General features: G+C 56.1%; 1 protein-coding gene across 4 annotated transcripts; it reads left to right on the top strand.

The window, feature by feature from the left end:
* The first annotated feature begins 1,127 nt into the window (after window positions 1-1,127).
* CFAP45 (cilia and flagella associated protein 45) lies at window positions 1,128-12,925 on the top strand. Of its 4 annotated transcripts, XM_062597789.1 has the most exons (12): window positions 1,128-1,221; window positions 1,817-1,936; window positions 5,750-5,886; window positions 8,068-8,209; window positions 8,944-9,114; window positions 9,662-9,840; window positions 10,091-10,220; window positions 10,547-10,693; window positions 11,071-11,184; window positions 11,847-12,040; window positions 12,308-12,532; window positions 12,751-12,925. In XM_062597789.1, the coding sequence occupies exons 1-12, from the start codon at window positions 1,219-1,221 to the stop codon at window positions 12,872-12,874; spliced, it is 1,686 nt and encodes a 561-aa protein (XP_062453773.1). In that variant the 5' UTR covers window positions 1,128-1,218; the 3' UTR covers window positions 12,875-12,925. The 4 variants fall into 4 exon arrangements, with proteins under 4 accessions (XP_062453773.1, XP_062453774.1, XP_062453772.1 ...); XM_062597790.1 differs by lacking the exons at window positions 1,128-1,221; window positions 1,817-1,936 and adding an exon at window positions 2,236-2,541 and having other exon boundaries at window positions 12,399-12,532; XM_062597788.1 differs by lacking the exons at window positions 1,128-1,221; window positions 1,817-1,936 and adding an exon at window positions 2,236-2,541.
* Window positions 12,926-14,800: the final 1,875 nt, after the last annotated feature.

Here is a 14,800-nt window from a genome sequence, read left to right as displayed (position 1 = left end):
CCCGTTGCTGCTGGAGCCTGGTGCCAGCGCCCGGCAGGGGGGTCGGGATGCAGGGGACAGCGGGTGCCGCGGCGGGGTGGGGAGACGCCGTGGGGCGGGGGGGGGGACGCCGTGGGGATGCCATGGGGCAGGGGGACACGATGGAACCATGGTGGGGCTGGGCGATACAGCTGGGGACCTGATGGGCAGGGGGATGCCGTGGGGCAGGGGGACGCCGTGGGGCAGGGGGCTGTGGAAGGGCAGGGGGACACAGCTGGGGACCTGATGGGGCTGGGGGATGCTGTGGGGCAGGGGCACGCCGTGGGGCAGGGGGACACGGCTGGGGACCTGATGGGCAGGGGGATGCCATGGGGCAGGGGGACACGGCTGAGGACCTGATGGGGCAGGCGGATGCCGTGGGGCAGGGGGACACCGTGGGGCAGGGGGCCGTGGAAGGGCAGGGGGACACAGCTGGGGACCTGATGGGGCAGGGGCATGCTGTGGGGCAGGGGGATGCCATGGGGCAGGGGGCCATGGAAGGGCAGGGGGACACGGCTGGGGACCTGATGGGGCAGGGGCATGCTGTGGGGCAGGGGCATGCCGTGGGGCAGGGGGACACGGCTGGGGACCTGATGGGGCAGGGGGACGCCGTGGGGCAGGGGGCCGTGGAAGGGCAGGGGGACACGGCTGGGGACCTGACGGGGCAGGGGGACGCCATGGGGCGGGGGGGGGGATGCCGTGGGGCAGGGTGACACGATGGGGCGGGGGACACGCGTGGACATGATGGGACAGGGTGACACAGCACGGGACGCGTGGGCAGGGGGACATGTCGTGGCAGAGGGAGGCGGCCGTGCACACGTGGGGAAGGCGACACGCGGGGACAGGGAGACACAGGCGGCACCGCCGAGCGCGGGCGCACGCAGCCCCGCGCGGCCGTGGGCACCGCTGCAAGCCCCTCCGCGAGTGTGCACGTGGGTAAGGATGGGGGCACACGCGTGGGCGCGTGCACACCCGCGGCCGCCGCTACCCGCGCGCGCGCGTGTGCCCGCCAGCCGGACACCATAGAGCGCCTCCTCCTGCCGCCTAGCGCTGCCCTCCGCCGCGAGCCGCTCTGGCTCCGCCCCGGCGTGCGAAGCCCCGCCCCGCGCGGCTGTTGCCCAGGGCAGCGGCGGGGGGGGGGTGTTGCCATAGCGACGGGCAGCTGCCGCCGGGAGACGCGGCGGCGGCGGCGGCGGCGGGATGGTAAGTGCGAGCCCCCCCCCCCCCGGGCTCCCCCCGGGCCTCCCCCCAGTGCCCCCCCCGGACCCCCTCACACTCCCCCTGCTGCTGCCCCCGGTGACACCCCCCCTCCGCCCCCCTCACTGCCCCCTTTGCCCCCCCCCCAGACTCCCCCCTCTGCCCCCAGTGCCCCCCTAGGCTCCCCTCAGGCCCCCCCCCCGGCCCCCTCAGTAGCACCCTCCCAGTGCCCCCCCCAGACGCCCTCACACTCCCCCCGCTGCTGCCCCCGGTGCTGGCCCCCCGCAGGCTCTCCCCACTGCCTCCCTTGCCCCCCCCCCAGACTACCCCCCCTGCCCCCAGTGCCCCCCTAGGCTCCCCTCAGGCCCCCCCGGCCCCCTCAGTGCCACCACCCCCAGGCTGCCCCCGGACACCCTCGGACTCCGCTGTCGCCCCCCTCCCAGGCTCCCCTTGCTCTCCCCCCCACGCCCCCCCCAGCCCCAGCCCTCAGCCCAACCCCCCATTTCCTGCCCCCTGCTTCCCCCCCACCCCCGCTTTATCCCGTCCCACCTCCCTGGTCCCACCATGCCCTGCTCACCACCCCTCTCCCCCCCCCCCCCAGCCCGCCAGCGTCTCCGGGGCCCTCAGCACCACCTCCAGCCGGTGCCGGGGGGGCCACGGCCGGTACCGGACCAGGGCGCGGAGCACCGAGGTGGACGAGTCGCTGTTCGGGGAAGCCCGGGTAAGGGGGCCCGGGGGGGGAGGGGGGGGCTACGCCACCGGCCAAACCTCAGGAGGCCACCGGGGAGATGAGGTGGGATGGGGTGGCGGGTCACAGCCCGGGGTGCCAGTGGCAATGGGAGCCAGCGGGTGCCTCCGCCGCCGCCCAGGGCCCCCATCCTCACCCCAATCCTGCACCCTGCTCACTCCAGCTCCGTTACTGCGGGGCACTCGCTCTCCCTTTGCGTCCCACTGATAACGCCGCGGTGCTCCCGCGATCGCCCTTGCTGGTCCTCCCAGAGCCGTTCCACCCCTGCCGAGTCCGCTCAGAGCTGAGGGGACCGGGACTGCATCCAGCATCAGGGCCAGCAGGGACTTGTCCAGCGACAGAGAAAGATGTCCTGTCCAGCTCTTATTTTCCTCCTAATTCCTAGCATTGGATACAGTTGTTTGGGTTTGTTTGTGTTTTTTTCTTTTTAATGTTACTGAGCTGACGTTGTCATGAACCATAACCCCAAGATCACCTTCCCCAGTGGCAACGGTTTGTCTGTCTCAGAGCGTCGCTGCCAAGCTGGGCTCTGCACGGAAAGCTGCGGCGGCCGCTTCCTTCCTTTGGTGTGCGAGTGGGTGAGCCACTGTTTTTGTCCACAGAAAAAAAATACATACACAAAATACACTTCCGAGCGCAGAGACGCAGCTGTTTTAGTTCCTTACCACACTGTGCACGCCTCAAGTCCTCCCTCAAGCTGGGAGGGTACAAAATCCATCCCTGCCTTCCAGGAGAGTGCCACAACCACTAGAGTAGAGGCTGCGTGTGGCTCTGTCCTTGTTAACGCCACTCAGAAGATAATTATTGAGACAAAGCAAGCTTAGTAGTGGAGACACCCCAGAAAAGGAGAGGAACCCACATTACAGAGTCTGTACGTTAGACGGTAGTTGTTTAATGTGGGCTATATAAAGAGCCTTTGGAGCAGGGGCTGGAAGCTTCCAGAGCAGCCTGTGGCAAACAGATTTGGGTTTTCTTCTGGGAGCTATAAATTCAATTCCCTTGGATACAAGAAAGAATTGAAGCAGGTCTCTGACCTCCTGGCTGAGTGCCTTGGTTGTTCAGTCAGCAGATAAACAGAGAGCAACAGCTCTTTCCTCTCCGGTTCTTGCAAGGAAAACACTCACTTCCTCCCTTCTCGTACCCTCTGCTCTCCCCTTGCTGTTGAAAGCAAGCTGAGAGAAGAGCTCTAGGCTCTCACTCTGAGGTGGAAGATGACATTTTCTAGTCAAAATGAGCAGGACCTTCAAATGCTGGAAAAAAGTGATGTTTTAGATGACCTCCCCCCACCTCTTCTTTTCCCCAGCTCCTTTATTGACTCTCCCAGATGCTTCTTCACTTGGCAGGTTGGATTTATGGCTCCCACCCTGCAGCACTGAGCCCTCCCTGCCCTTTTATGTCATCTTTGCTTTCGTCTTTGACACGGACTGAGACAACAAGGACCAGGCTGCAAATTTGGACGCTTATATTTAACCCATCTAACGCTCGCCATCTCCTTGGCTGATACGATGCAAAAACGTTCTTGCCTGGATGTGCTTTGCAGGAACTGCCAGGCTGGTGGCTAGCTGCAGCTCGTGAACGGTGCATAATATTCAGTACACTCATTTCTCCAAGTGGGTGTGTGTGTTTGTGGCTGGAACTTCCTATCGTATAGCCTTATCGCTTAGAACAAATCTTTCAAAAAAGACTTGCCACAGCCCATTTGGCTTTTCTAAGTAATCAGAGGAGAGGAAGAAATGTGTATTAAAAACCACCTCCGATTTGAAATTGGAGGTTGCACAAGTGGTCATGGTGCAGGAGAATGGGAGTGTGAGCTGCAAGTGAGCTGAGGTCTGGGAGTCTTTGGATTCCTGTGCAAACAAGTACCTTGAAACACTGTGAGCCAGAGGAGCCCAAGGCAGTTTAATAATTTATCCGCGTATCTTCAAGGTACTTATATAAAATGTTGTAAAAATCATACGAGTGCTAATTGGGTTTTTCAAGATGAGCGATTGCATAGACTAATCAGCATCCACTCCAAGGGGTTCTCCTGGCTTTGAGGAAAATGTAAAGACTGAATGCAATGAATAATACTATTATCTTTATTTGTAAGGGCGTTTCAGTGTTAAACCCTTTAATTCAACATTTCACACTGGGGGCCCACAGTGACTGGCAGGGAAGTGATTGATATTGCTGAGAGCTGAAATATATAAAAGGCAGGAAGTTCCTTACAGAAGCTCCTGGAGCAACGCAAGGTTAGCTGCGCTGAGTGGCTGTACCTACATCCTGTCTTGATGTCTCTGGGTCTCAAACTTTGTGTCTGTTAGATGAGTAAAAAACCCAATATCTGCAGCAGGGGCTACGGAAGAGTCCTTGATTCAGGATCACCAGACTGGCAGGATGGAAATCTTGGCAGCAAGTTACCAAGAAGCTGCTCAGTGCCAGCCTGGTTATAGGCGATAAAGTTCTACCAGCCAGTTAGAATTCTAAAGCTCGAATAATAAATAGAAGCACAAAGAAAACCACACATCTACTTGTACCTCAGGTTAGCTCTTGTGGTTCCTTTCATCCCTGTGGCATAGCCTCTTGGGTAAGGATTTAGCTGGGAAGCCCACACCCATGGTTGTACTCTTGGAAGCCATCCTGGCTTTGGGAAGCCATACCTTTATCTCCAAATTGGTTGTGTCAGGCTGGGGTCACCTCGTTGGGGATCATCTAGCTCCATTGCTCGGTGAAGGAGCTTTGCTTTCCTCAGCTCTGCAAACCACGCTTGTTTCGAAAGTGCCCCTGGTGTGTTCTCCCCCACCCCGGCAGCCAGCACTCAAGGCTGAACCATGCTGTGGCAGTCTCCGCGGAGCTGCCAGAGGAGATGTGCATGGAGAGGGGCGCTGTGTGCTCTCCTGGAGCTGCTGCCACCTCTGCGGTGGGCACCTGGCACCCATCCCTAGCTGGCGTGGGCAGAGCAAGCGGCAGGAGCACCCTCAGGGTCTCTGAGTCACCCTGGAGACAGGGTGACACTTCACTAGGTGGCACTGTCGGCTCGAACAAAGGGATCTGGACCAACTTCAGGGCAGATTGTACTGGGAGGGCTGGTTTCTCTCCAGAATCCAGCACTGGCAAGCCAGGAAGCACACTGCAGTCTGCTGGTTTATTGTCTTGCAATAGCTGGACCTCAAGGAATTCCACACTTCCCTCTTGCTAGGACCCTTCTGCTCATCCTCTGTGAGGGTGCCTCAGTCTCACTTTATTTCTGCCGTGTTTTTCCTGCTCCTGCCAGAGCCCATGGTGTTCAGCAGGACATAGGTACCAGTCCCCACAAATAAGGAAAGGGCAAGGTGCAACTGTTATCAGTTCAAGTTAGGTGAGCCAATGCTTGTGTATTTGCCAAGTCTTGCCCCAGAAAAGTATCTGTTACCTGGTTGTTTCCTTCAGATTTGGGTAAAACAGACTAGAAAGACTGGTGCCCAAATTTTTAGGTTAAACCTAGTGCTGTTGGGGGAAAAGCAGGGGGAATTTTCAATTCTCTCTCTGCTCTGGCCAGGCCCTTGCAGGGGGCCAAGTTGAAACTGCTGCTATCGAGGCAAAACCTACTTCCCTTGCCCAGACTTTGGTTGAATTTGGTGATGTGACAAGTTATTTGTCAGAAAGCATCACAAATGCTCTCTGAGAACTAAGCTGACGGAAATCCGTATCTCCTTCCTATCTCCAGCCCAGCATCTGTCCGGTGTACCTGTGTGCCCAGCAGTTCAGGGGAAGAGAGATGGGTATGGGGTGGTGGCGGCAGGGAGCAGATGTCACCCTTCCTTGCAGAACCTGCAGCAGTCGCGCTCCGACAGCCCCGTTGTGATCCTTCGGGATGTGCAGCCTGCTCAGAAAATGTCGTCTGCTTGTGGGCACAAGGCTGAGACCATCCGTCTTGTCACCAAGGACCTCATCCGGGACCTCGTGTAAGTCCATGCCTGAGTGTCAGCTCTGAGGAGCTTTCGGGAACCGGGGGCCCGTGTGTCTGTCATAGCAACGTCTCTGTGTGCTAAGCTTGTCACGCCTGCTTGCAAGAACGTCTCAGGGGAGGAATGAGCAGCAATGATCTGATGTGGACGGCAATGGAGCTGGCAAGCACAGAGCACTAGATGTTTTACAGAGGCAGTGAATCATCATGAGAACCAGTGAAAAGCAACTTAAAGCCGTAAAGCTCTCTCAGCAGCCAGAAAAGCTCTTTTGGGACCAAATAATTCCTCAAAGAGGCAAACTGCTCTTCCTCACCAATCAAACAGCTCCTCCAGTGCCCTGATACTAAAAATCCCCATGTGGGAAAGGCAGGCTGGCACTGGAGTATCATCTGGTGCCTGTGCACGGCAGCAAGCCATATGTTTCTCTACAGAGATGTTTTGTAAGCAGGACTGAACTCCAAGAACCCTGGTCCTAATTACTTCACCTCATTAAAAGCCTGCAGCACATACACAAGAATAAGGCCATTTATCTTGGCAAGATCCAGTTTAGCCTAATTTTTACCTCGCTAAATTTTCTTTGTAGTTATGGCTCTGTGCAGAGTTCAACTAAACTTCAAATTTGGAACCATAATGTAACGCTGTTATGACTTGTAAAACAAACATGGGATCGGCACCAGGGAGGGCCTTGTTTTGGAGTTTTTATGGAGAGTGAAATGATAGAGCCACTGATTCAGGTTTTCAAGACTGGTGGCTTATTTTGTACGCTCAGATTCTTATTTGGCCATGTCAATGTTGCTGAGGGCCAATTTCCAGATGTGCTGCACAGCCTCAGTTGCGGCTAATAGAAACTGTTTGTGCTGGTTTCGTTCCTGAAAATCAAGCCCTAGACATCTTGAGTTGGTCACCCAAACACTGAGACAACTAAAGTAGTGGCCACTATATCATTACATTTATTACTGTCATTGTTACCATTAGCCATTCTTTAAAGCGTCCTGCAATCCGATGCTGTGATGCAGTCACTCCAGTGATCATTATGCAGGTATCTGTTCATATTCATATGGGTGGATGAAAGGTGATGCGTGATAATAATGACTAAATTCTTAGTCCTGAACATCTTCAAAGTGCTCTATGCATTTTGTTAATATATGCTCCTGCACCACACGCGTCACCATGGTATCTGAGTAATACAAAGAATAATTAACTCCCTACAGCTCCCATGGAAAACAGCCCCATATTATTATCCACATTTTTACAAGTGGGGAAATGGGGGCATCAAAAGCTTCAATGATTTCCTCTAAGCCACAGCACGAGTCATGTGCAGAGTTCATGGCTCGCTGCTTGGTGTTTGTTCCACTAAACCTTGCAGTCTCCTGCAAAGACACAGTGACTGCTGGAGGGTCACCTGCCAGCACTGGGAGGGGAGATGGTGCTCCGTGTTTGGGCAGTGCCAGAATGGATTCCTAGGACAGCAGAGCCAAAATTCCGCTGGAGTTGTGCAAATCTGAAGCCTGACCATGCTGTGTGTTATAAAACAGAACAAAAAGATAGCTTTTGCTTCCCCAAATCTGTCTGGATGGAACAGAGGTTTCAGGCTGAGAGGGGACGTAAAGGGTCAGTATGGGTAAGCCTGTGGTTTCCTTCATTGTGGGTGCAGAGTTCAGGAGATGTCCACTGCACAGTATCGGTGACAGTCTGTTCAGAGGCAGGGATGAGCAGTACGTCCCACTGGGAAGGACATCAGGGCTGTGGTCGTACTTTCTCCAGATGAAAGCTGGGAAGGTCTGAAATGCTTTCAGCGTCTTTTATCGGGGCTGATTAGGCCCGTGCTGAATGTCGTGGGGTTTCCACGGGAGCCTTCTCACTGCCCTGCCATGCATCCTGTCCTCCACGCATCACAGCATCGTGCAGCTTTCACTGGACTTTCTGTTTCTCCCTTCCCCCAGACCAGGAGAATCACATCCCGTTCCTCACACTAGGGAAGCCTTCAGCTCAGACACTTCCTGCATTGCTCTCAGATGACTCCTAATTGCTCAGTCGTTCCTGTAACCCCTGTTTTTGGCAGTCCAGGCAGGTTTTATTGCCAGGCAGGGAGATTAGTGGGTCAGGGAATGGAGGAGCTGTAAGAGACTCTGTGCCATTGACTGATCTCTCTCTGTGCCCTGCTTCCCATGCTACCAGCGTCCCTGCAGAGAACCCAGCAGCATCCCTTGTTATCGGCCTGGAGGATTTCCAGCGCATTAAAGAAGCGTCTCGAGTGCTGACCAAGGAGGAGCGTGAGGCCAAGCTGGCAGCCTTCAAAGCAGAGAAGAACGCCATTCTAGTAGGCATTTCCCCTACATTCTCTTCTTTAGCTGCTGGTAGACAGATCTCAGGCTGCTGGTGGAAGTGGATGCTCCCAGGTAGAGCCAAACTTTTGGGTTAGACAGCCCAGCTGGGGCTGTCCCTGGAGCTCTGCTCAAGGACCCCGACATTTCTCCCTGCTCCCCAGGCATTGTAGTCACTGCTCACTGTGACTACAACAGTCACAGCCCGGCAGACTGTTGCCAGAGGTCACCCAAGACAGCCATGCAGGGGAGGCTTGAAATGTCAGATCTCCTTGGATCCCCTGTCCAGCGTAGGAAGGACTGTACTGGGATCCCTGGGTTTGCCTGGTCTGTGGCTGAAGGGACCATCCAACACTCCTTGCTTCTACCAGCTCCCCAAGCTGTCTCTGCTGTGATCCTGGAGGCTATGATGAAGACCCTGTGCTGTGTTTCTGCCCCCTTGGAAGGTGTAGCAAGGCCTCTTGATGCTCTTACATTGGAGTGAGGTGTCTCCTCAAGCATGTAGGAAGAGGCTGCCCAGTTTTTGTGCCACAGCTGGAAGAGCCTGCTTACCTCCTGGGCTCTATGTCTGCAACACGATGTGGTGGAGTGTGCTCCTTGTGAACAAGGTTTCCCCAATGGCACCCTCAGGCAGACTCAGCACAAGATATGGTCACCCTTGCAGAGCTGTGAGGGATGGGATGGCCCCAGGAGGGTGTTTGGCTTTTGGCAGCCTTGCCTGTCTCCTCAGGAAGCAGCGAGTGAGCGCAAGAACACTGTGAAGCAAAGGGCCATCCTGCAGCAGAAGAAGAGCAAACTGAATGACCTGGAGGAGGAAGCAAGGGACCGTGCCCAGCACCTGCTGCAGCGGGCAAGCAGGATGCGTATGGAGCAGGAAGATGAGATCAAGGAGTTCAGCGAGGTAGGGCCAGGGGCTTTCTCCCCTCCATTATACTCCCCCATCATCACCTGGCATCACAGTACCTTCTGCCATGCTAGGTCCCAGGTGCTCTTTCTCTAGCAGAGTAGGGTGATGTAAATGCCAGCTAGTTCCTGGGGTTTGAGGCCACCTTTATCCAGAGTGGGTGCAACACTGGCAACATAAAGCCTGAGCTGTCTGCTAGAACAGGCTGCTGAGAGCCCCCAGCAAGCTTTGGTTGCCCACCAGCAAGGAGAAAGGCTTTGCTGGCACCAGGCTGTGTTTGAAATAGCTGAATATACAGGATGGCTTCATGAGAGCCTGCTCTCCCTCCTTCAGTCCTTTTGCATCTGAGGAATCAACAGGCAGAGATTAAGGAGGCTGCCTCAAGACCCCCAGCCGCTTCACGGCACAGCTAGGACTAGATCTAAACCCTGCTCTACCTGTCACTGCCCTTGGCCTTTCTCTCCTTTCTTTTCCACCTCTTCCTCATCTGTGTGTCTGTCCCTGTTGTCATCGCTGAGACCAGAGAGGCCTGTTGTCCCCACAGCTGATCCTCGATGCCAAGTGCCACATGATCCGTGACACACAGATCTTGGAGAAGCAGCTAATCGCAAAGGAGCTAGAGGAGGAGGAGAAACGCCTGGCTCAGATGATGGAGGTGGAAAGACAAAAGGCCAATGAGAGGCAGGAGGAACTGGAACACAAAAGGAAGCAGGAGCTGATCAGGTTAGTGAATGGGTCCCTCTTTCCCATAGAGGCATCCCTGGGCATCCTCCCAGACCTTGTGCAGGATCTGGGATAACCTCTAGTTGCCAGCTTCATGCCACACCTTTCACAGTCACAGCAGCTAGACTGGGGCGTGTCAGGCTGCGGAAGGGCACTCGTAGCAGAAGCTTCCACTGATGTCTATAGCAACATTTCTGCTTCCAACAGCAGGGCTGAGCCAGAGAGAACTCTTTTTGCCTCTTCTTTATAGAGGGAGGCAGGAGCTTGTGAAGCAGATTGAGCAGAATGCAGAGGAGAGGGCTATGAAAGCTGAGCAGCGGGACCAGGAGGCTCAGGAGATGCTGGAGTACTTGAAAAAGCTGCAGATGGAAGACTTGAAGGTATGCTGGGCAGAAACCAGTGAGCCACTGTGGAGTAGAGGGGGCTAGAGTTAAATTATCACCTCATTGGAAGGATGTCCTGGTGCTGGGTAAGTTAGAGTCAGTGTGTGGAGACAATAGCCAGCAGAATTAAGGCTCTAGTCTTTTGGAAAAGCTGTAAGAGACATACTTGGAAAGTGAACTTAACCCGATGAGCCTTTCATCAGCCTGAGTGTTGTTGCTGGACCCTAAGGTAGGTGCCAGGCAGCTACCACAGTGAGGAGTGCTCTCTGCTATGGCTCTTTCCCTGTCATCCCTCCGACCCTCTGCCTTGCACTTTTTTTCAGGACTTGGAGCAGAAACACGAGCAGCAGAGGAAAATCCAGGCCGAGATTAAACGTATCAACAATGAAAATCAGAGGCTCAGGGAGGAGCAGCTCCAGCAGGAGAAGATGGCAGATCAGCGGGTGCTTGAGTATCAGAGGCAGAAAATGGTACTTAGGAGGGGCAGAGTCAAGATGGCATCGCCAGCCCTTGCACAGAGACCTCTGAAACCCGCTGTGCTTTAAGCAAAGCAGGCTGATGATAAACTCCAATTTTGGCCCATCCCATCCTGTCCCTCTCAGGTCCTCTGCAAGGACTTCAGTATTTCTGCACCTATATGAGCTGGCCAATGTGGTCCATATGAGCTCTGATGTAAAGTCCATACTCCGGGCACCCGTCTGCACGCAGTGCTGCATGTGAACACTGCGTACGTGTGTCCGAATGCTGGGTGTAAGACGGAGCGTGTGCACGTGTGCTGGTGCTGGCATAGCGGCGGCAGGCAGCAAAGGTGTTGCAGGGAGTTGCCACAGGGTTCTGTTCCGTGTAGGCACGGGAAGCTGAGTTTGAAGCTGAACAGGAGAGAATCCGTCGGGAGAAGGAGAAGGAGACAGCACGCTTGAGGGCCTTACAAGAGAGAGCCCAAGACTACCAGGCAGAGAAGGTGAACAGCTTGGTGACTTGCGCTTTGCTTCCACGTAGGCCTAGCTTCTCTCGCCATCTCCCTCATCTCCACCCCAGCAAAGCGGAAGCTCCCCTGGATGTCATGGATATACTTGAGATGCTGCAGATTCAGGCCAGCTCAGAGCAGTGCTGTCCTGGAGTTGGGCATTAGCTATGAAGGCCTCTGGGCCAGAGGCAGGATGGAGCAGCCAGGGCTGAAGAACTCCTCACCTCACCTGTGCCTCTGTGAGAGATTGGAAATTCAGGGAAACTTCCTGAAAAATGTACAACAGCTTGTTAAACGAGCCCCACCACCCCTCAGACCAGTGGGAAATAGTGTCATGCTGCATTCCCAACCCTGGAAGAGGGCAGTAGGATCCCTTCCTGCCTCCCAACACTGAAGAGCTGCAGGTGGGGAGCTGAGGTCTTGCCCTATCCCATCCCTTTCCCCAGATGTGCTCTGCAGTTCGCTAGGAGAGCCCTGCTCACCCTCCTGAGAGGTGAGTGGGAGCAGTGCTGTCTCTGTGGCTTTGGGAGGAAGGCAAAACCATGGATTCTTCCATACTTTCCCCCCAAACCTGCCCACCCACTTGTCTCAGCTCTGATGTTGATTAGCATGGTACCATCGGCTCTCCAGCCTTACTACTATCCCCCTGCCGTCAGGATGCGCTGAGGGCCAAGCGCAGCCAAGAGGCTGCCGAGCGAGAGTGGCGTCGGAAGGAGAAGGAGGCAGCGCGGAAGAAGGCAGAGACGAACGACATGCTGAAGCAGAGCCGCCTGGAGCAGATTGCCGCGCGGGAGCACGGCGTGGCCGTGCAGGTGCAGCAGGACCGCAACGATTTTGAAAGGATCCTCAGGTAAGATGGGTGCTGCTAGGAGCTCGCTGGCAGGACGGCCAGTACCTGCTTTGCAGGGGTTGCGTGGCCTTCTGGCAGCACGAAGCCTGCTGGGGTGGGGGGGACGCTGCATGGGCTCCCGCTGACAAAGGTCAGCACAGTCCTTGTAGCTCTGGCGTTGGCCAAGGCCCAGCGAGCTGGCTATCGGGGCAGCAGGGATTGCACCCAAGCAGGGGCTGGAGTGGTGAGGGGTGAGGGGGCTTTCATTTGCCCCGAGGCCTCCTCCAGAGTCCAGCGGGAGCAGATTGAGAAGGAGAAGGCAGAGGAGGTGCAGAGAGCAGCTCTGCAGCTCGCCCACGCCAATGAAGTCCGGCGCCAGATGCGGGAGCATCAGCAGAAGCTGGTGCAAGAGCGGATCGCTGCTTTTGAGGAGGGCCGGCGGCTCCAGGAAGAGGCCCGCCAGCGCAGTGAGCGCCTCACTGAGCTCAAGCGACAGAAGATGCAGGAGCTCAGGTAAGGCACTGTCACCGGCCAGTTGGTTCCCTGGAGCCTGCTTCCCTGCGTCGCTAGAAGTCTTTCCTGGCCTACTTCTCCTAACCCTTGGACTACCTCTCAGGAGGCAAAAGATTCCTTCACATCCTCTTCAAACAGAATCCGCTCCAGAGCTGTGCTCCTGAAGCCCCAACCCTGGTGTAACACAGGGTACCTGATGATTTCTCTTCCCTTTGTAGAGCTTCCGGCATCCCCGAGAAGTACTGTGCCCAGGTGGAGCGGAAGGCTTTGAGCAGAGCAAGTGCAGCCCCTGGCTTGGTTCAACCATGCAAGGAACCGAGCACCGTTTCCCCAGCAACTTAAGAGTTTCTATTTTCTTAGATTGAAATTTTATAAATGGAGATATTTATGGAACGGTCAGTGTCTTTCGTCATTTACTCGCTTTGAGTTCACAGGCTGGGAGTAGCTCCATGAGCTTGAGTAATCTGAAGGCCTCTTGTCTGATCGCCCTCCTGCTCCCAGGGAGAATCTGAGGCTGATCCTACATCCCATATCCCCATCCACATATGGCAGGAAAAGTGTCAGAGGGCAGACTACGTCCTCAGAGGAGGCAGGAGCATCCCCAGGTCCTTGATTTAGCTGCCCAGCATCTGTCAGCATCAGCACCAAAGCAAATCGGAGCAGCTTGGGTATTCCTAGCCCACAAGGGGCAGCTCAGGCAGGTCTCTCATGAACCAGGTGGGCTGTTTTCCATGCACAGAGCCTTGACATTGGCTCACCAGGGTTGCCTACCCTGGGTGCAGGGCTATCACTGCCACCACAGCTCCATCAGCCCTGGAAGTGTCATTTTCTCAACTAGGTTTCACCTTTAGGCTCTGCTACAGTGGCCTTCTCCGGGGGCAAAGCAAAGAAACCAGAGCTTGATGCAAACATTTCAAACCAACCCGGATGGGGACTGGCAGCTGCTGAGGCAAGGCAGGGCCGAGGGCTGCGATCCTATAGGAGTGGCTCTGATTAATTGCCAGAGCAGCCGAAAATATAAGGAGAGCCAGCAAAGGTGAGACTGCCCAGGGCAGAGAGACAGCTTGGAGGACTCCACTTGAGCCTCTACACTGCTCCGGGGTGGATAAATGCAGATGAGGAAATGTCATTGCCTCTTGTTATCTCTTCCCTGTCTCTCTGCTTCAGCTGCTGTGCATCTCTAAGCAGCGATGGAGCCAGGCACTGCTGGGCTGTGAGGTTCATCTCGATAAGGGACATGCACTGAGTACACATCACTGGCACTCCAGGGCATCCAGGACATATCTCCACCACCTAAAATGTAGTGCAGGTAGTCAAGAAACCCAGCTTGAAGCATTCTGCAGCAGCCACCAAATTCTCCAGGTCCCCTTGGATCTTTGGCACCAACAGCCAGTCCAGAAAGTGTCTGCGGTGCTCAGTGCCAGGCTCGGCTGCCCTGATCTCCATCGCTGTCTGTGTCCAGGTCCTCAGACCCTGGTGGCCATGCACCAGCCGTGTCACTCCCAGTCACTGCTTTAGCCAGGAAGTCCCAGCGTTGTTCTAGGCCAGGCTCAGCCTGGAGGGTTTCAAAGCCACCGCTCCTGCCTCGCCGTGGGTGCTCTGACCACTGGTAGAAGGTTCACCAGGGTGGAGCGGCTTCCCCACCCTTCCTGCACGAGCGGAGCGCCCCGCGCCGAGGAATGTAGGAGTCACCAGCTTGGAGATCCAACACGGCCAGGGCGCCGCGCCGGCGAGGAGCCTCAAGCTGCAGTGAGCCGTAGCCCTGTCACACCGGGAACGACACGGCACCAGCTGGGAATGGCCCCAGCAGGCGGGGAGCAAAGCTGCACTTGCTGCTTGGCCCCAGGGCCAGACCATGCGCCGGGGCCACGAAATCACGGACGCTGCAAAGCACGTGCGCCGCTCAGCCCCAGCTCCCAGCACAGTGCCAGCAAGGGGTTAACTGGCAGCAATGAGCTCAACTTGGGGCCAGTAAATGGAGCAGCATATGGCCCCGGGGAATGTTTGGGACTGGCTAGGCGGTGCTGCTGAGCTGGTTTGGGCAGTCACAGTCTGGAAAGTACAGGTCGCTGTGCCGCAGGCCAGCGCACGGGATGTGCCAGGCTTTGGGACTGACCCCCAGGACCGGAGCATCCCTGCACGCAGGGCTCTCAAGGCCCAGACTGATGCAGGGACTGAGGACAGAGAGGCTGGGAAACATCTGTGGCCGGAACCCTCCCCTAGGGCAGAGCATGCTGACCTTGATCTCCTCCACCCTGCTCGAGGACA

This window comes from Rhea pennata, chromosome 31 (assembly GCF_028389875.1).
Source record: "Rhea pennata isolate bPtePen1 chromosome 31, bPtePen1.pri, whole genome shotgun sequence".
In the NCBI taxonomy this organism is placed as follows: domain Eukaryota; kingdom Metazoa; phylum Chordata; class Aves; order Rheiformes; family Rheidae; genus Rhea; species Rhea pennata.
This window is presented reverse-complemented; position numbering and strand designations above follow the sequence as displayed.